The sequence below is a fragment of the Falco peregrinus genome, chromosome 1 (assembly GCF_023634155.1).
Source record: "Falco peregrinus isolate bFalPer1 chromosome 1, bFalPer1.pri, whole genome shotgun sequence".
NCBI lineage: Eukaryota > Metazoa > Chordata > Aves > Falconiformes > Falconidae > Falco > Falco peregrinus.
Window position 1 is genome coordinate 15,013,021 of NC_073721.1, and position 19,176 is coordinate 15,032,196.

Here is a 19,176-nt window from a genome sequence, read left to right on the forward strand (position 1 = left end):
TAACACTTTCTCCTCACACGTAGCGTTCTGCCCGATGCCACTCCCAGCAGAACTGCTCCAGCATCAGGAGACTGTTGCTCTTAGTCCCGTAAGCAGAACATTGCTCATCACTACCACAAGGCCTTTGCTTCTGGATGGGAGGAGGCAGGGAAGAGAGGGAAGCTATGAACTACAGCTTTTAGGAACACTATCTACAAGGTCATTGCATGAGCTGTTTAACATCTGATGATCACAACGGCAGGACTGTAACACAGTCTTGTCCACCAAGTAACAAGGAGCACACTCACCCAGCAAAACCGCAAGGCAGGAGGATCCACAATACGTAGCTGCCTTTTGAGGCCTCAGTTGAAGAAGGCACCTAACACACTTTTGAACTTGGAAACCCTACACAGGAGTCCCGTCCGTCCGTCCGTCCCCCCAAAAAAACCCCAAACACCTGTGAAAGTCTACAGAGATTATCTTGAAGCTCAAAACAAAACCTTAACGTTTATAAGTACCCATCTGCAGCACTTCTTAAATGTTCTTACTTCAAACTCCAGGATTGTCCCTTTACCAGTCCCCCAAATTTTGACTGAGATTTCAAACTTGAACTTCCACCTACCGAAACAGGCCGGATTGAATTAGTGAGCTGATTTCCTTTTCTCTCAAGAATAAGGAACTATTCAAATCATCAGCAAAATACTGATACACAGTCTGGAGGTTTTTATGAACGTTTACATGCATGCATACGTTCTATTGATTTAGACTCCTGTGGGGAAATAACTTTCTCAAAGTAGTCTCTTATGGTGATAGCTTTAACTAGTTAATTGCATAAGAAAACTATAAATACTTTTCTCAGCTGAGCACTACAGGTGAAATAACATACCTTTTAAAACTAGCCACATAAGTCCTTGTTCCTCTGGAAACAATGCATTAGAATGTTTAGCTTCTCTATGTCTTTTTTTCTTTTATTAAAAAGAAGTCTGACGCTAAAAGCCTGCAAGTCTGGTGGAGAAAGACATTCCATGAGAAAACACTCCAAGTATAAGCATAATCTCCCCCTCCCCCAAAATTTCCTGTCTACAGTCCTATAATTCTGCACAATTAAAAAAAAAAACATACAAGTGAACAGTCAGGAGAAATGGATACTTATTAGAATTATGACTTTTATTTTTATTCACTAGAGCAACATTGAGGAAAGAATTTTTACATACAGGTTTTTTAATCAAATTTACAAGCAAATTCCAATATACAGTATTTACTCTGGCCTGGGTTAAAAAAACAAAAACAGCAAAGCAGAGAGTAAGGGTACCTCTTGTTTTAGCTAGTATTGTATTTTAAGATTTCACTGACACTGGAATTATATTGTTTTTATTGTGGTGCTTTTACAATTAAGTAGGCAGTGAGCAGCTTTACCACAACAGTGACTGAATTTCCTTGATAGCATAGTTGTAAGATTACTATACTGAGACCTACCACCAGGATCATCTATTAAATCCACTCTGCTCAGAAGAAGCCACTATAATGAGAATAGCTACAGAAGCCCAATTCAAGAACCGATTTCCATTTGTATGGCAAGAAAATGTCCATATTAAGAAGATTATGTGCTGTGCAAAACCAGAAATATTTCCCCCCAAACATGCAACCTACCCAAGTATGACACTTTATAATGTGCATATGGCTGTGACATGCAAACAAAGGAAATCACGCAACTGGTATTCAGTTTTCTAGCATCATTACAATAAATCAGCATTCAGATCGAGGATGAAATGAATTTTACTGACGTATGATGCAATCTAGTTGCTATGTCTAGTCTCAGTGCTATGAGACGTTAAGTTGAGGAACCCACATTTTTTGGAAGTTATGAAAAGATTCAGCACCTGTTTGGAATTTCAGGGCCTTTGTGATTATTTCAAGAAAGTCTAAGAGATAATATTGCACTTCTTAAACAAAAACATATGCTGGGAACATCATTAAGGGCTATGCTAGTCCTAGGGAAGTTTTGCCATCGGCCTTGATTGGCAGTAGGAAGTGCTAGCTTCAGGGAAAGGGAAGGTAATAATCTGGCTGCATCATCAGTATTAAAATTCCACAGTTAAATTAAAGTCATTGCACAACAAAAACTCAGTACATCATATGAATATTTTTAAACATGCTAGAGTGCATATCAATTCTGTGAAAGTGATGTGATGATACCTTGGAAACAGCAACACTAGCAGGGAAATTAGTTTCAAACAAAAGCCACACACAGCAGGAGGCATCTAGATTATTTTAGGCACAACTCCAAGCAATAACGCTCATTTAAAGTGCAATTCCATTTTTTTCTTTTGTGTTTATTCACTTGTTAAAATGCATAATTTTTTCTGTACACACATACGGAACAGTAGTTTAATACTTTTGTGAATATTCACAAAAGAATGAGAAATCAAAACCAAAAAAATGGCAAAAGAAGTTTTAGAAACCTAAAAAAACCCCTGAAGATATCATATCCTTTAATTGCCAACAATCTGCACCAGTACTGATGATATATCTGCACCTTCCGTAAGGTAGATAAATTACCTGAAAATACTTACTTAATCCCATTCGATAAGTTCTACACAGCGCCCTCTTATCCATCTCCCTCTAACGCCCGTCCTCACTGAAGTGAAGCTTCAAACTTCATTACTTCTCTTCCAGTTACCCATCTACTGACAGGCTTTGCTCATACTCTGGACTTACTGTACATGCAACAGAGCCTTCCCTGGTAAAGACTGAAGTGCCAAAATATGTAGTTGTCTTAGAGGGATGCAAGGTTAATAGTTGAATACAAATACAATTCAGGCTAGAATCTGTCATCAAATCCTGCTGTCTACAGTTCAATGTCTCACTAATCTGTCAGAATAAAATGGGGAAATGCCCTAACAAGGAACAGAATCTACTCATGCTCCGTTGATACAGAAAAAAAAAACCAAACCAAAAAAACCCACCCACAGAATAAGTAATTTTTGTTCTTCCGGAAAAAAAACCCAACACTAAGAACTATTTTTTTATGAAATCCTGATCATCTCCTTGCTTCGTTCTTTAATTTTCAGTAAGGGTGCAGATAGATAGATATCTATACTTTTACATGTAAACATAAAAATTTTAACATTACTAAATCAGGCTGGCGATACCTCCAGAATAAGAAGCAAAAGAATTCATAGTGAAATCTTGTTGAAATAGCATCAAGTGAAAGTCACCTTTTTATGCAAAATCATATACAACTAGAAATAAAATCAGCTTCTATTCAAGGAAAGTAAACTTAAAAACCCCACCTTCCATAGAAATCTGTATGGACCAGAACACAAAACAGGAATCTGATCATTCCCTTAGCAGTTTTTAAACTCCTGAGAAACACAGTTAGCTGCCAGGAGCTAGTTTTGGGGAACACAAAAAGTCAGTTTTATTTTCTTATGGAAGGTAAATGCTTACACTGAAGGCCATCTAATTCAATGCTTTTCAAGGAAAGAATTTTTCCTGGAGAATAATTGTTACAGCAGTCTTGAATTGCAGTTATTTGATCCTTTATCAACTGTAACAATTAATGTCACTCTTGTTACTTCTTGCTTACATTGTCTTTGCCCCCGTTAACAGGAAGTCCTGCAGGTCTCTTATTACAGATTGACAGAAGCAGTTCTGAAACAGAACCTCTCCCCACAGCTTTCACCCCAAGCTTTTCATTTTTCCATTTCATTGTCAGTTAAAAGAATTTACAGTGTGACAAATCCAAAAACTTTATTGGATATTAGTTACGGACTGAGAAACTTAGGTGAGAGAATTGTATTTTTTCCTTCTCCCATCCAACTAAGGTATCCATCAGAACACCCCTAGTCAAAGGGCTTATATTACAGAAATTGAAATTATTTATGAAATGTCTGTACCTATTCACTTTAATCCTTTCAAAGAAAATACTGTCATATGCCAAAGTCCTATAGCCAAAGCCTAGAAGAAACTATGACTATGTTTTGTTTTACTGACATTATATGCTGCTCAGGAACAAATCTTGAGTGAAGTTACTGTAAGAACCTTCTGCTGATGATGCTAAACCAAATCCAGAAAAAAACCCCAGCCCAATCTGTAACATCCAAGAGACAGTGATGGGAAAGAAGGGGAAAAAAAGGAAATGGGACATAACATTAAGTTTCTGGAAAGCCTCACTGGATAGGCATGTATTTCGCTCACAGGACATGTCTCATGGTCCCATATAGCTGCACCACGATGGGCATATATTTCCAGACCACTTTCAGAAAAAATACTTCTCCTAGAAAGCAGAAAAATGTTTTTTGCTTTATTTCCCCAAAAAGCTCCTTCCCAGTTATCATGCACTTCTTTAGAAATTGAAAAAAAAATAAATACAAAAAACTCAAACCCAAAATACACATCTCTGAAAAACTCTTAAGAGCACCAGCTCTGGATTAGGACATAATAGGATTGCTCAAAGCAAATAAGTGGGGCTAATTCATTCTTTCTTGTTTTTAAAAAATAGTCGCTATTTTGATACAAGTTTTATTCTGTAAAATAGTTTCAAATCCTTACACACATGGCAAATTTTGTGCAAAACGTCAAGTCAGGTACTTCAGAGTCTTTCAATATTAAACAGAAATCAATAAATACAAGCAGTACAATAAAAGTTAAAATTCTAATTAAAATGCATGTTGTGCAACCTTGACGTAGGTGTTATGGACCCCTTATTCCCAGAGGCTCCCTACTTAACAATTTGTAAGAGCCTATATTGGAAGATTTTGCACAAGTATCCCTAGCACTGCGTTTCAACAATCTACCCGGTAATGTGTCTATTCAACACAATAAAAACATACCACATTCTTTCAGCAAATGATGATGCTTAAAAGAGAAGATCCATTTCACCCTGTGAAATCTGCTTATTGTCTGTGAACAGTGAAAATGGGATAAACAAAAAATAGAGCAACTTCAGACTACAGCAAAACAAAACAACACAACCCACCCAACCCAATAGATTAAATAACATTAAATATGTCAGTCTTGAGATAATGATAAATACAAGGATTTTTGCATAGGCCTCTGGAATACAGAGTAGGAATTATGGCCAATAAAACATCTGCTAGTAAGTCTAATTTTCCACCACTCTAACCTAACGAGTACTCAGAATCAAGAAATTAAACCAAATAGTAATTTCATTGTCTAATAACTCAAACAGAGGTAAGAAATAATTTCTGCTATCCTGAAATACACAGTGCAGCATTCTGGTATTCGTGGTCACCATAGACTTCAGTGTTTGCTTGATTACTAAAATCACTGGGCAATACAATCTTTAAGACAGACCTACATTATAATAAAACACTCTCAAGAAAAACTGCACAACTCGTAACATGAGCCTCAGAACATAACAGGATGGAGTATGCAAACACTGAAGATAAATGCTATTTTTAATATTCACTCAGGATTTGCAAGCTGCAGATAAAGCAGCCTCAAAGGCAGTCAAAACACAGGAAGTAGTTTAATTTATGGCATCATTCAAGGATATGTGGGTACGTTCTCAATGTGTCTTTGGTTTAGGGAGGCGGGAATGCCGATTAGAGGGTAAGCTATCCCCAGAATGCAAACTGGTATTCTGTATCTGCACATTTTCTTTTCTCTGTACCAGTGGCTTTGGGATGTTAGTCTTCAAAGAGGTGTTCTGGGGCTCTGGAGATATTGGTGTGGATTTCTGACTGCTCATTTGCTTAGATTTAACAAAGGGCATAGTCGGTGGGCGAAGTTTAGACACTTTCTGACTCTGTTTACCCTTTAGGTTATCCTGACCAGACGTTGGCTGTAGCGGAGTTGAACTACTTAATGGTAGAAGCTCACGCTCCTTGGAAGCAGTGGAATGATTTGCAGATCGTGTGAGAACGGCCATCGTAGGAGGCACTAAAGCATTTGGGGGCTTTGCGATTCTTAAAGTCTTTGGCCGAGAAGCCTGGTTTGTGAACAAGAGTTGACTTTTCACAGCTAATTCAGTCTGCACCTCTCTAGCATCATGAGAACAGGAACGAGATGGTAATGTACCTTCTTTATTACTAGCCACCTCTCCAGGGTCTTCAGTATTTTTATTTTTCAAATTTTCCAGATATGATGCATTCTCTTCTTTTACATCTAACTGTATGCTCATTAAAGAGTTTACATCATTCGGGCTATTTGTGAGGGAGACATTTGCAGCATTTTGATTCTGATGATCGCTATTTTCATGCAGACGATGTTTAGGATATTCACTGTGGGCCTCGATATGTGGCATTTTTATTAGTTTTCCCTGGGCGAGGTCTGTGGAACTGGGAAGGCTGCTGGAAGGCTGTAGTACTTGAGGCTGTAAAGAGAAAATATAATAATATATTAGGCAAAGAAAACACCAGAAAACTTTCTGAATCCAACGTGTGCTGACTGGATGCTTGATAAGGGCTGTATATCTGTTTGTTGTTTTTTTTTAAATAAAAACTTTGACTTTGGCAAAACAGGATGATTCATGGGACGCGCACAAATGTAACTTGTAACTCAAATGGAAAAAAGTATACCAGCACTGAAATACACAACATAAAGACAAAAAAAGAAAATAATTAGTTTAAAAGAAACATGAAAAAGGCATGGTTGATGGTTTCACCTAAATCTGCAGTAAGAATGGCATGTGAGTACTCATCAATTCTGATTGAAGTGCTTAATAAACAAATGCAATGGCTATCAGGCTGTATCCATCTTTGAATTTCTGTTTGCCGCATATTCAAGTTAGCTATCCCAAATTTTTGTCAGTGTTCCATACTGTACAGTAGGAAGAGAGTTTAATGGACCACATGAACTTACAGTGCATTTTCCTTGCCTTACTGAGGTCAGAAACTTTGATACAGGTGTGTTGTAAATAGGCTACTGACGAGACCTACGTAACTTTTATCTTGAATGGATTTCAAAGTGGCTCATAAAGAAGCCATCTTCAGCAAGAGAGTACAACAGAGTACACGTGAAGCTAAAGTTCATATACTACTGCACTGATAACCGAGGGATAAAGATAACTTAATGAAGAATTGACATTTTATCAGAAGGTACAATCTAATCAGACATGGATCAGACAAAAGAACTGCCAGTACCTCTTCTGGGTCACTTCTATTTTCTTTGCTCTTCCCTGCAAAAAGACTTTGAAGATTATTGTGTGTACTAGCTCCACAAACATATCTTAGACCTCCAACTTGTATTCTTAGAAGACCTTAGAAGAATTATTAATGATTGTGCAATTCACGGCAAACCCCCAAACCTATTAAAATAAGCCGTAGTTTTAGCAAGTTTCAGGTTTGGATGATTTTCTCATTTTCTTCGTAAAGGAGGGGAACCAAACTATTACAAGCTAGTCTTATCCCTAAACTACTTGAATTCTTACCAACTGACAGATTGCATGTACGTAGTAAACAGGCATATATAACATTTGTTTACTAGTGAAATACAGTCAGAAAAAAATAAGCAATGTTTGTCTTTAAGAGATTTGACTAAAAAATGTTACTTCAGTTGCTCTCTTGAATTATTCACAATTTCTAAATAAGAAAGCCAATTATTTGTCTGGTCTTTTTAGTTCTTCTTGGAATTAACAGGAAGAACACAATGATAAATGTGCATGCCCAAGTCCTGCTACGTTTTCAGGACAATAGCATGTCTCAGGATTCTTTTTTTTTTTCTTCTATTTTTCCCTAACAGAATTACTATTGAACATGGAATCCTCAAAATTCCTCCCCCCCCCCCCCCCCCCCCCCCCCAAAAAAAAAAAAGACAGAAATACCTAGGTTTCTCAATCTAATTTTAACTTATTAGCAGTTTTTCCCTTTAGAATATATCAGAGTTCTACCTGTAAGCAAAGGCAACATCTACACTGGACCAATGACATCAGCAAGTCATAGACAGGTAAGTGCAAATATATTGAGTAGTCTGAATACGATTGTTTTGGAAAGAGAAAGAAGGAAAAGACAAAAAAAGAAAAAATAATTTAAAATGGTGTCAAATGAATATCAAAACATTATTTCTTATGTGACCGAAACTAGTTTAACTTTGTGAAGACTTCTTAACCAAGCAATCCTACAATAAGGAAGTACTAAATACAATAATTCAATATATTAAGAGAGTTACAGCTTAAAAGGAAATGAATCCTCCAGATATTTGTCATTTTTCAGTGTTTATGTAATGGGTTACAGAAGACATTATCCTTTGAGCTTAGAAGTTGACAGACAGATGTTAGCCAAAATTATTTATTAACTTGAGACCTCACCTGCAAAACAAAACTGCTAAAAATGAATTCAGAAACCAAAGCATACCTGATTCCCATACAAATATTTCAACAAATAAATCAAATTTCCTAATCCTACCTGAAGTACAAAATTAGTACATTTATACCAGAAAGTATTATGTCAAATTCTAATACATAAAAATAACTGTCAGGGAACTTCCCTCCTCACCTAGAAAGGGTCTCTACATGCCAGTCTTCAAAAACACAGCTAAGTATCTCATCTGAGCGTTAGAAATCCTAACTTTATACCAAATAATCCTAGTTATACTAATCAGTAAAATGAAAAACTTGTCAAGTTAGAGAAGAAACTAGATTTGTATGGGAAGTTGAGTTAAAAACATCTGAAATGAGCAAAACAGCAAGCTTCCAATAACCTATTTTGAGGGTTTTTAACAAAAACTAGGTAATATTTGAGCTTTTCCACTCAGACAATTTTGCATTTTTACATACCAAAATAGCCAAATATACAATTTCCTCATTATCCTTCATACCCTAAAAAGGTCTAAGCAGCTTAACATCCAGAAAGTTAGAAATTCAGAGGCAGAAAACGGCTACATGCTCAGAATTATGAGGACACTACAGCTATGGTATCACTTTTGCCAAGCTGTTTTAAGTACTGTACTGTTTTCTAATTTTGTATTTCTACTTAGTCAAAGTCTGTCCAATCATCACAATTCCAGATTTTAATCTCTTCCATTTGCTATATGCATTAACAATCAGATGACACTGCAAGCGGAAAAACACCACTTCCAAAATACGCAAGCAACAGTTCACAAGGCACCTAACACTGGAAACTGCGTTACCTTCATCCATAGCTTACATCTTTGCTCATACACAAGTTTTCCTTTTACTAGGGAAGTCCTAATACATTATGACCCTGTTATTAGTCAAAATCACCAGTCGGGAGAAGAACTAGTATTTGGTAAATTCCATCACAAGAAGGAAGGGGAATAGAAAGATAAAGAAGCATTCCACCTTCTAGACATAGTAATACACTTCATGGAAGTCTTGACACCTGCATTGTTTTGAGTATACTTCCGGTAATACTTCAGGGTGGGTCAAACCATGACTTGGTGTAGACTGTCACGCTAACCACACTTCTATTTTTGTTCCATAAAGAAAATATCCATGGGAGGAAGCATCCACATTCCTTTGGGATGCTCCTAAAATGTGAAGTTGGACTCTAAAACATTTTGACTGCAATATAACTGCAGAAAACTAGTTCTCCTCAAACCGAGAGTACATTAGACAAAACGCTTTCTGCACATGCTCCTTTTTGCACAAGAAACAGACTCTTCTGCACTGGCAAGAGCTTCAGAGACTTGCATGTATTGATGCACCAATCAAAATTACTAAATTACAGTCCCCACCACATTAGCTTAAGACACTTTTCTCTTATTTCTCTCAAGTAAAACTGGCTGTTACATCATCCAGAGAAAAATGACAACATATCCACAGAGAGGATTACCATTACTATGCTGTTACTAAACCACTGAGATCATATTAGCTTTGTGTTGGAAAACTGATTCAAGTATGTTATACTGATAAGGAAGTGATAAAGAAGTGAAATCGATGTGGTCATGACAGTGATATTTATCGCAATATCACCACTTTTGCTTTGGTTATTCTGTATCTCTAACTTCGATCCCCATCTCAATTCCCTATATAATACCTCTATAGAATTAAATAAAGGCATTTTCTCCCTGCAGTATTTTGAGGAATGAGGGAAGTGAAGCAATGAGAAATTTGAGAATTGCATGCACATCTCCAGTAGACATGCATCATGCATAGAAAAAAAAAAAGCGAAAATGTGTGAGGAGGAGATGGGAAGAAATCTGAAGTTGTACTGTACCACGCTTTATCACAGAAGTAATGGACTAACTTCTCAACTCCTTGCCAATGGCATAATGGGAAAGCAGAGACAAGAAAAAGACAAGGACAATGATGTCAGAGGACCAAGACAAAACAATGAGCAATTGCCATGACAGAACTGCAACTTATAACCATTTCATTCACGATTACCATGTCCCCCATTGGTTTTTTATCCACCTTCCAGAAACAAAGGTAGCAATAGTGTTGAAGTAATGCAGAACAAATATTTATAGCAAGACCTGCACAGAATACCTGTGCTCTTATAACTTGAAGTCTTTTAACACAGTTAATATCTTACACTTAAAATACTGCTTAGAGCTGTAACTAGAATTTGTGTGTATGATTACAACTGTACACATAATATTTGCATCCACGCACATACGAGTTAGATACCTGAGAATGAACACCAATGTCATAAGACACACTGTGTTACATGTTCTGATTGTGTTGCCCATACTGTTTAATAACCCATCTTCCTAGCAACTCATGAGCTTGAAGAGACTCCAAACTATCACTACTTTTTTTTTTTTTTTTTTTTTGGATGGGGGGACAGAGCAAGGGAAGCCCTGCCACAGAACTTTTTCATTTTCTGATCATTCCTGACACCCCTTATCTCACTGCCTTGGCACAGGATAAGCTATCATTTCACAGGCCTTCAAATGAAGACACAGCCTTGCTGAAAGGCTAAATGGGAAAGCTCTCATTTTCCGTCTCTGGAAAAAAAAAATAAATCAATATTTCACACCATCAATCTGTAGTATCTGCCAATACCTTCATTTTGGAACTTTTTTTTTTCCCCCTTCTCCCTTTTGGCTAGCTATACTATCCCCATATTTCAACACTGTAAAATAGGATTCCACAGTATGTAATATGACTTCAAATAATTCAGCCCCCCCCCTTTTTAAAACCACCATTCACCACAGCATGAGGGTGTAAAATAATTGCTAATACAGCGTATTGTTGTTTTTTTCCTGCATAGTCTGTATAAAATCCCCAACTTAAATAAAAATACCATCTTTCTCAAAGAAAAAATACTGAAATTAATATATAATTACATCAAGACAGGCATTTCATCCATAAATACAGAAATATGTGCAAACAGAAAAATATGACCATATGTAAAATTTTGTTGGCAAATATACTTAGTTCGGTACAAGAGATACTTCTTTTGTAGTCCAACCTGCAACTACCCAACTTTGGAGAAGAGAGTTTTTCTTAAGACACTTCTTCACATAGATGTAGACTTGTTTCTCAGAGGAAAAATAATTACGTACAAAGGACAGTAATGTAATGCTTCCAGGACATTTTTAATATTTTGATGGAGATTCAACATGAATTGTAGAACTTCCAAAAGAATACCTGAAGCAACTTCATTCTGCTAACACCAACACTGTACACCCTACAATGAACCTGAATCAGTCATAAAGGTTTTGGAAACATTTCATACTGTGAAGCAACATACCTTTGTTAAGAAAAAAAACCAACCCACAAAAACATGAAAAATCAAAGCCTGGACCTGTTCTAGTCGATGTGCATACAGCAGCTTTCTTGTTCATGATAAAAAACTATGTGTCACCTGCTAGAATTCTTATGTTATCTTCACTTCTAATCCTTAGATACAAAAAGTCTAAGTACTGTGCACTTCATGGAAAAAGTATGTGGAGATGTGAACAACTGCAACGCTTGAGTAACAAAACAGTTTTCATCAGTGTTTCTGTTTGGAGAAGCACTTGGGGCTAGGGGCCTAGGCATAGTGGTGTAATATTCTTTTATTACAACAAGAGTTTTTCATTGGTTCATTGACAATATGTATTCTAAATGCTGTGTTTCTAGAGCTGCATCATTAAAGCTCCAGAATACAAATGCTGAAGTTCTAAACTGTATTGAAGAAAGCTTGCTTTGTCATCAAATTAGATCTCATAACCAAGAGAAAAATAAAGGACCGTTACATAAGAGTTGCGTTCAGGACACATACGGGAATTATCGGCATAAACACCATATCATTTTGTTAATAAAAATAACAAAAATCAATGTACCATTATTAAAATGTTTATGAAATACAAAACGCTGAGTTGTTTCCAAGGCTGTTGAAACAACATGAAGTTAATAAATGTGAAAGTATTAAAAATTAATTTTCATTAAAAGTGCAAAACATCCAATTCTAAAGTGTGTTAACAAAGTGCAACAATATGGTAAGTTCACAGGGAATTTAAGCAGTAGGCATGCTAACAATTCAACTGGTGCTAATAGAGAAGAACTGTAAGCATATTACAGTATTGTAATATTATGTAGCAGGGATATATTACCCGTCCTGTACAGCAACAGTAAAATTATTTTTAGTTGTTTATATACTGTAATATATTTAGATGATGTAATACTGTTTACAGATTTATACCCTCATAACCTACAGTGCTCGTAAGTGATCTACGTATCCATCAGCTACTAACAGCATAGTGAAGAAACCTGCAGTATTCCCAAGCGCAGATGATATTTTAGGTTCAGGATCCAGAAGTTTGAGAAGAAATGCTTGAATTCCAAGATCTCCAGACACAAACCACAGCCAAACAAGAACTGAGAATACTTCACATTCCCATCACCTTCTCTATAATATTGCAAAAGAAAACTAACACTGACTTTAAGGCTGTCTTTCTTATTATTATTCCTATTCTCGGTGATGATACCCAGCTCCCCACTTGCCTCAAAATCCCATATTGGGCATTCCATACTAGCTCAAAAACCAGCAGACCTAAAACCACTGAACCAAGGGAAGTAGTAATAAGGAGAAAGACCACCTAGTAATGTTCTTTATGAGACTCCTCATGCAGCGGCTGATTTTGCAAGAGTGTCAGTAGAAACATCCAAGAAACCTCCTATTTTATACCGTATTTCTTATTCTCAGTATTTACTATTTGATCAAATCTAAAATTTACAGAAAAAGGGTAGGATCACTCAGTTACAGGAAACATTTCTTTTCCTAAGCAATAGGTTATTTATAATTTAGGTTAATTAGTCAAAGGCCAGTTTTCATCTGCTTTATTTCCTTTACTAGCAATTCGTGGAATTTAACATGTAAGATTTATGCTAAAAAAAAAAAATCCAACCTGCTTTAATAATAAAAGCATGCTACAGAATCCCTGAGTAAGAAGCTACTGCCATTAGCAGAGGAATGAGATGGGGGCTTACAGAACTACTAAGAGATTAGCCAAGTTTTCCTCTTCAGTTAAGCAGTCAACATGAATGATGTGACACCAGAGGCACCCATCTGGCAGTTCAGACACCATCCTCCTATTCCAACTCTCTGATCAGTAAGCCCCAAACCCGTGACATTTATATGCCACTCAGGTCTAAAACTGATCTTAAACTCCGACTCCCTGCTGACAGGACAGCAAAGCAGCCAGGCTGCGCTACTGCTGGGCCTCTACCCAGATAGAGAAGATGTGATGATTGGCTTTGGGGGTTCTACATTCGTTACACACACACACACAAAGTTCCACATCAAACACCACAGGAAAATGAAGCACATACCTCGATTGCATAGAGAAAAGCCTATGAAACAGGCTGTGCATTCCTGATGGGTTGCTTAAATGAACATTGTCACAGAAACATCAAGAGAGTATTTGAAACACCATTTACAGATTACTTCACAAGGTATTTTTTTCTTGTAATTGAAATAAATTAGGATTATTGCAATGTAAGCTTAAGTTTCTCAAGATTCAGGTTACTCTTCCAATCTCCATTGGCCCTGGAAATCTTAACTTGATTTCCATAATTTTACTTTTCCCCTTTATTTCTTGTCCAAATACACTCTTGGGCTTTGCTAGGCAGTCAAACACACTGTAATTCTCAAATTACAGTACATTTTAAAAATATAACTTTAGCTTTATGAACTAGTTATATTTCTTCAAACAATTATCTGTTTATAATGCAATACCAAAGCACAAAATAAGACTTACCATTTCTCTATGTCTATGTAAGCATACAGTTTTAAAATCAGCAATTGTCTTTTGTTTTGCAGATCCAAGCCAAGAGAACAAATGCATCTTATATCAGCCCACATCGTAGCTAGCACATAAGGAATGTTAAGAAATCATGCAATTTTTGCAACAGCCACTTCAATGTATTAGAAGCCTTTTTTACAACAAATACCAAGGGGGGGTGGGGAGGAAATTAGTTTCAGGAAAGCCATTCTGAAAAGTTAAGGAAACTTCTTCTAAGAGGCAATGATACTTTCATTTATACCAACATTTTTATGTACTTCCACAACATATGTAAATACATCCACATATGCACACGTGCAGACTTATGAGCAAACGGGACACATACACAAACAGGATAGTATATTACAGCCATGAAAAAGAAAGGGGAAATGCAGCAAGCAAGATTTATGTTAAGACAAGACTGGAAACAAGGGCCTACTCAGGGTTGCCTGAAGAACTGCTGAAGTAAATCAGCATTTAATAACGGTTATGAAGCTTTAAGTTGTAGCTGCTTATACGCTGGCTGAAGGAAGCGTTTTGGTTAGCCACAGACTATTGTGTATGCCTGTAAATCTGCCTGAGAAAGGAGGATACTACGAGATGAACAGTGCGTGCAAAGGGGAAGCTTCTACTGGAACACGGTGAGGGAGATGAGTGAGAGGTACAGACTCACTCTGTCTGCGGTGCGGTGGAACAGTCCGAGGGATGCCCTGGAATGAGCCCTGCCAGGGAGAGAAGGAGGGAGCAGAATACCCACCCTGTGCAGAAAGAGAGAGGGGGAGAAGTATAATAAAAAAAGAGAACAGGGAAAAACAAGACACCAAAAAGCCACACCATTCTTTTTTTTTTTTTTTTTCTCCCAGAAATGTATCATTATATTTCCCAGTTGTTCCACTTTGTAAAAGTAAATGCTACAGCCTAAAGCCCAGCGGAAAAAAGTCATTATGATGCCCTATACTAGTCAGAAATCTTACAAAATACCTCCATTTTTGTTCAATATATATGCACACATTTCTGTTAAAGATGTTTTTAAGGGAAAAGTACAGGACCTGAGCTTTTCATGTTAAAAATACATACCAAAATTTGTATTTTTAGAGATTTCAAAAACATTTCAAAGATGCCTCACCAAGCAGTAAGTTGCTTAATACTAATCTACTGGAAAACCAGTCAGCTTTAGTTTACAACAAAAAAAATTTTAACGCATCAAAACAGATTTTCTAGCAAATCCTGGTGCTTTAGAGTCCACTTCACTCAATTTTATTGAATGTGAAATAGAAGAGGTGGCATAACTGTTTTCCTTGCACTTTGAGTCTTCTATTACAGGATCAGAGAACCGTGTACATCAACACCATGCTGGGTTTGCCCGTCAGGTATTTCAGATCACCACAAAAGTGACACATTGTGGTTGCTGCAGTCTCAAAACCAGAAGAACTAGCTTTATGCAGTCTATAATTTTTCTCCATACCCTTACATTTAAAAGAAATCTATCCAAGCTGGAACTGCCCTCTTAAATCACACAAGTGTTGATTTCCTATTTCAGCAAGATAGGTTTACCATCCTTTACCATCCCTTCACCATTTAGCAGCTGAAAGCTTCCTTTTTCATGAGTTCAAGAACGTTGGTGCTAACAACTGCCATCACCTCCTGGCTACTAGTAACCAGCAGATATCAACAGCGACCAGTTGTAGCTACTCTTTCAGACAGCAGGCTTAAAAGATCTGAATGAACATCTGTATCAAAGAAAACAGGAACACAGCTCACCCCTTCTCCCTAGTTTCTCTGCTGGCATATCTGCTGTAGATCATACTGCCAGTGCTGGACAAACAAAGTATTTTATTTCCATGCTTATTTGAAAGAATATTAAGCATCACATTTTTTCTATAAAGAACTATTCTGCTTTTATTTATCCTAGAAGAATTTGTAAAACTTCCCTGACCTTCCAGTTATATTAATCTAATTAGATTTTATCCACTGCTATTTCAAGTTTCAGTACTGCTAAGATGTAACTTAAGACATGCATTTAATCAATTCTTAGAATTTGCTAGCCAGAACACTTTTAAACTAGAACAGGAAAAAAAATTAGACAAAACTTCTTTATTCTTTTTCAGAAGTTGAGATAAAACAATTATTGGAGCAAAATCCAAGGAAAAAAACCCCAAGTTCTTTAATCTGATTATCTCTAGATAGAGGAGATAGTGATTATTACCTAAATTGTTCTTACAGTCCTCCATCAGTAGCCATTAAGGTCAACACAATTTTTAGACAGCTGCATTAAAGGCCAACAGTACTAGCTTTAGTCATGTTGCATCAGCCAAGCAGGTATTAAATACGGAAATATGCCTTGGAACAAGATTAATCAATCAACGATTGATAAGACATTTACAAAAGGTTTGGATTTTCACAGTGCTGTACGAAAGAACACTTAATTTTTCAGGCTTGTTCACATTTCATCCGTAATGGTGTCAGGGTAGTGGAACAACAAAAATACTTTCCATTCTTTCAACATAACTGAATCTCTAGATAGTAAAAAGCACAGTATAATCGATTACAGGTCTCATCTTGTAGAGACTTGTTTGAGTTGCCAATAGGCTTTTTCCAGACTACTTGGAAATTTTTAACACATTAAATTAAGAAGGGAGGTGAAAGTTTTAGATACTTTCCCTTTCTCTCTCTAAAAAGGGATATTAGGACAAGTACAAGCCAGCTGAGCTACATAACAGTTAAGTTACTGTTGTGTTGTAAAAGCAGGGAAATATTTAGATGTCTTGATGCATTCCAGTATGTTTAAGCATCCTTATTAGCACTTCAAAGCACAGCACTACAGTACAGTCTTCTCAATAATTCTTCATGGTATTTAATCATTACTCTGACTGGAGAAGAAAATGAAAGTGCAAGTAACTTGCTTCAGTGTTTTGCCTGCTAAACAGAACTCCTCTCCAGACGCTGTTCAATTCCCTTCTCCTGAATGCTGGAGAACGGTCTATAATCTGAGAAGCAGAAGAACTAGATCTTCCTTTGGCAGCAATCTTGAGTTTACACCGCTCCATAGAGGTGTACATCAAATAAATGGCATATTTCTTATTTGTAAAAAAATCGTAACAGGTATCGTTATGTACATCAAATAAGGTAATTAAGATCAACATCAATTGAACCAAGGACAAGAAATACAGCACTGGGCATTTATTAAAATGGGTGTTATGACTTACACTGATTTTACAAATTATAAAGGTTGTATCAGTCCCATAAATATAGCACGTTAAAAGAAGTGTCTGCAGATAAACCTATTTCATGAAAAGATGACTTTTAACAGTTTTTTTACAAAACTCCAGCAAATTTAGTGCTTCCTCCTCTAAACAACTCACATCCATCCCCTTCTATTAGTTAAATGTGTGCTGAGGTTCCTAAGAAATGCAATAAAGAGGGAGAAGGGGGGAAAGAAATACACACTAGTGAGCACATCTCTGACTGCAGTACATATTAAAAATGCACAGAAAATGTTTCCTACTAAACATAGTAAAGAAAAACCTGAATCACAATTTATGCTTATTAAAAAACCTGTAAAACTCATAAGCAAGCAATATTAGAATTGAAAGATGACAACATTACTTACCTCAGCTTTTATAAAAAAAACCTAAAACATTCAATGGGATTCTGAAGCCTAGACTGGTGCAAGTCTTTCCACTTGCACTGTAAAGTTAAACAGCACTCGGAACAGTTCCTCCCCGAGCTGTTATGTGCATCCAGCCACTAAACTTAAATCCCATTCCTCTCCTTTCCCAGATACAGAGTTGTGAAATAGCAAAAGAATCCCGAAAGAGAAGCTATTCAGAATTTTAAACACCAGGCAAAACAGGAGACTGGGGAGTGGAAAAGCTGAAGTGGGAGCAGCTGAAAGCAAGCAGCCTACAAACCAGAACAAAATGATGAATGTTCTTCAGAGATGCTGATGAATTGTATAATTGCTGCTAAACACTTTATGGTTCTGACCTTAACTGCACTGGAAAAGCTGGTGGATTTTGTTTGGGTTATTGTGGTGGGCTTATTTTGTTAGTTTGGTTGTGGGGTTTTTTTGTTTGTTTGTTTTTTTTAAGGCTACTATGAAGATATTAAGGCCACAGTTTTCCATTGCAATGGAATGCAAAGGAATTGAGAGACCTCAACCTTAGAATAAGCAATCACATGAACATAATCAATTGCTTCTGTCAGAAAAGGACAGGAGAAATATTTCTAAGTTATTGCTGCACAGTAATTTTAGCCAACAGCTAAATATTTCAGCTCTTTTCCCAAGGATACACCAATACCCCAAAATGATACTGCTTTTAAAAAGTCTTTTCTCCTGCAGAAACGCAAATACAGGAAAGACCCATTTTTATCTGTAAAGCTAGAGCCCTCGAGCACTTCCATGAAAAGATTATTTTTGCTGCATCTCACCCAGCACTGCCAGTTCTTAAACTCAGAGCTACACATCATGACCAAACCTAGAACAACAGAGTTCCAAGTATCAACACAAACAAAATGTTTCTTTTCGAAAGTATTCAAGTCTAAAGAAAAAGAAAATACCCCAGTCATGTGCTGGTTTATAATAAACCAAAAAGAATTGCCAGTGAAAGGTTTAAAGGACCTCTCTTCCGTTTATATGCCTACATGTTATGCACTGTCACTGTAACAGTAAGAAACAGGCGCAGAACATTACTGTCTAGGTCCACCTATGGTTCTGTCTCACCATGAATGTACGTTTTAATGGATCAGCAAGCAAACGGCAGAGCACTGGACAATGACAGAAACGTAGGCACAACGGGAAGATAAACGCTCATGTAGTGACTAGGCTCCAAATGTGGAAGTTTAAATTCAGAGTTGCAGAGTCAAAGCATATAGGAAGTTTAAGGCTAAGGTGGTAGGAGATACCAAAACCAAGAAGACAACAGTACACAAAGACAGCTCAAATATTACAAAGGTTCATCAAAACAATTAATGTGAAAGGCTTTGGAACAACAAACTGGAACAATAATGAAACAGAAGGCAAAGAATATCTCAGTGCACAAGCACAAAAGAGATACA

General features: G+C 36.7%; 1 protein-coding gene across 5 annotated transcripts in view; it reads right to left on the reverse strand.

Moving 5' to 3' along the window:
* Positions 1-1,125: 1,125 nt before the first annotated feature.
* The window catches only part of CCSER2 (coiled-coil serine rich protein 2), a 73,392-nt gene continuing 55,341 nt past the window's right edge, over positions 1,126-19,176 (reverse strand). For 3 of the 5 annotated variants that reach the window (XM_055806019.1, XM_055806006.1, XM_027785882.2), the window contains exon 10: positions 1,126-6,319. In XM_055806019.1, the coding sequence (XP_055661994.1) occupies positions 5,513-6,319 (807 nt within the window). In that variant the 3' untranslated portion in view covers positions 1,126-5,512. Of the gene's footprint in view, positions 6,320-10,121; positions 10,162-14,791; positions 14,877-19,176 lie in introns of all 5 variants that reach the window. The other 2 variants (XM_055806025.1, XM_055806031.1) reach the window with 2 other exon arrangements.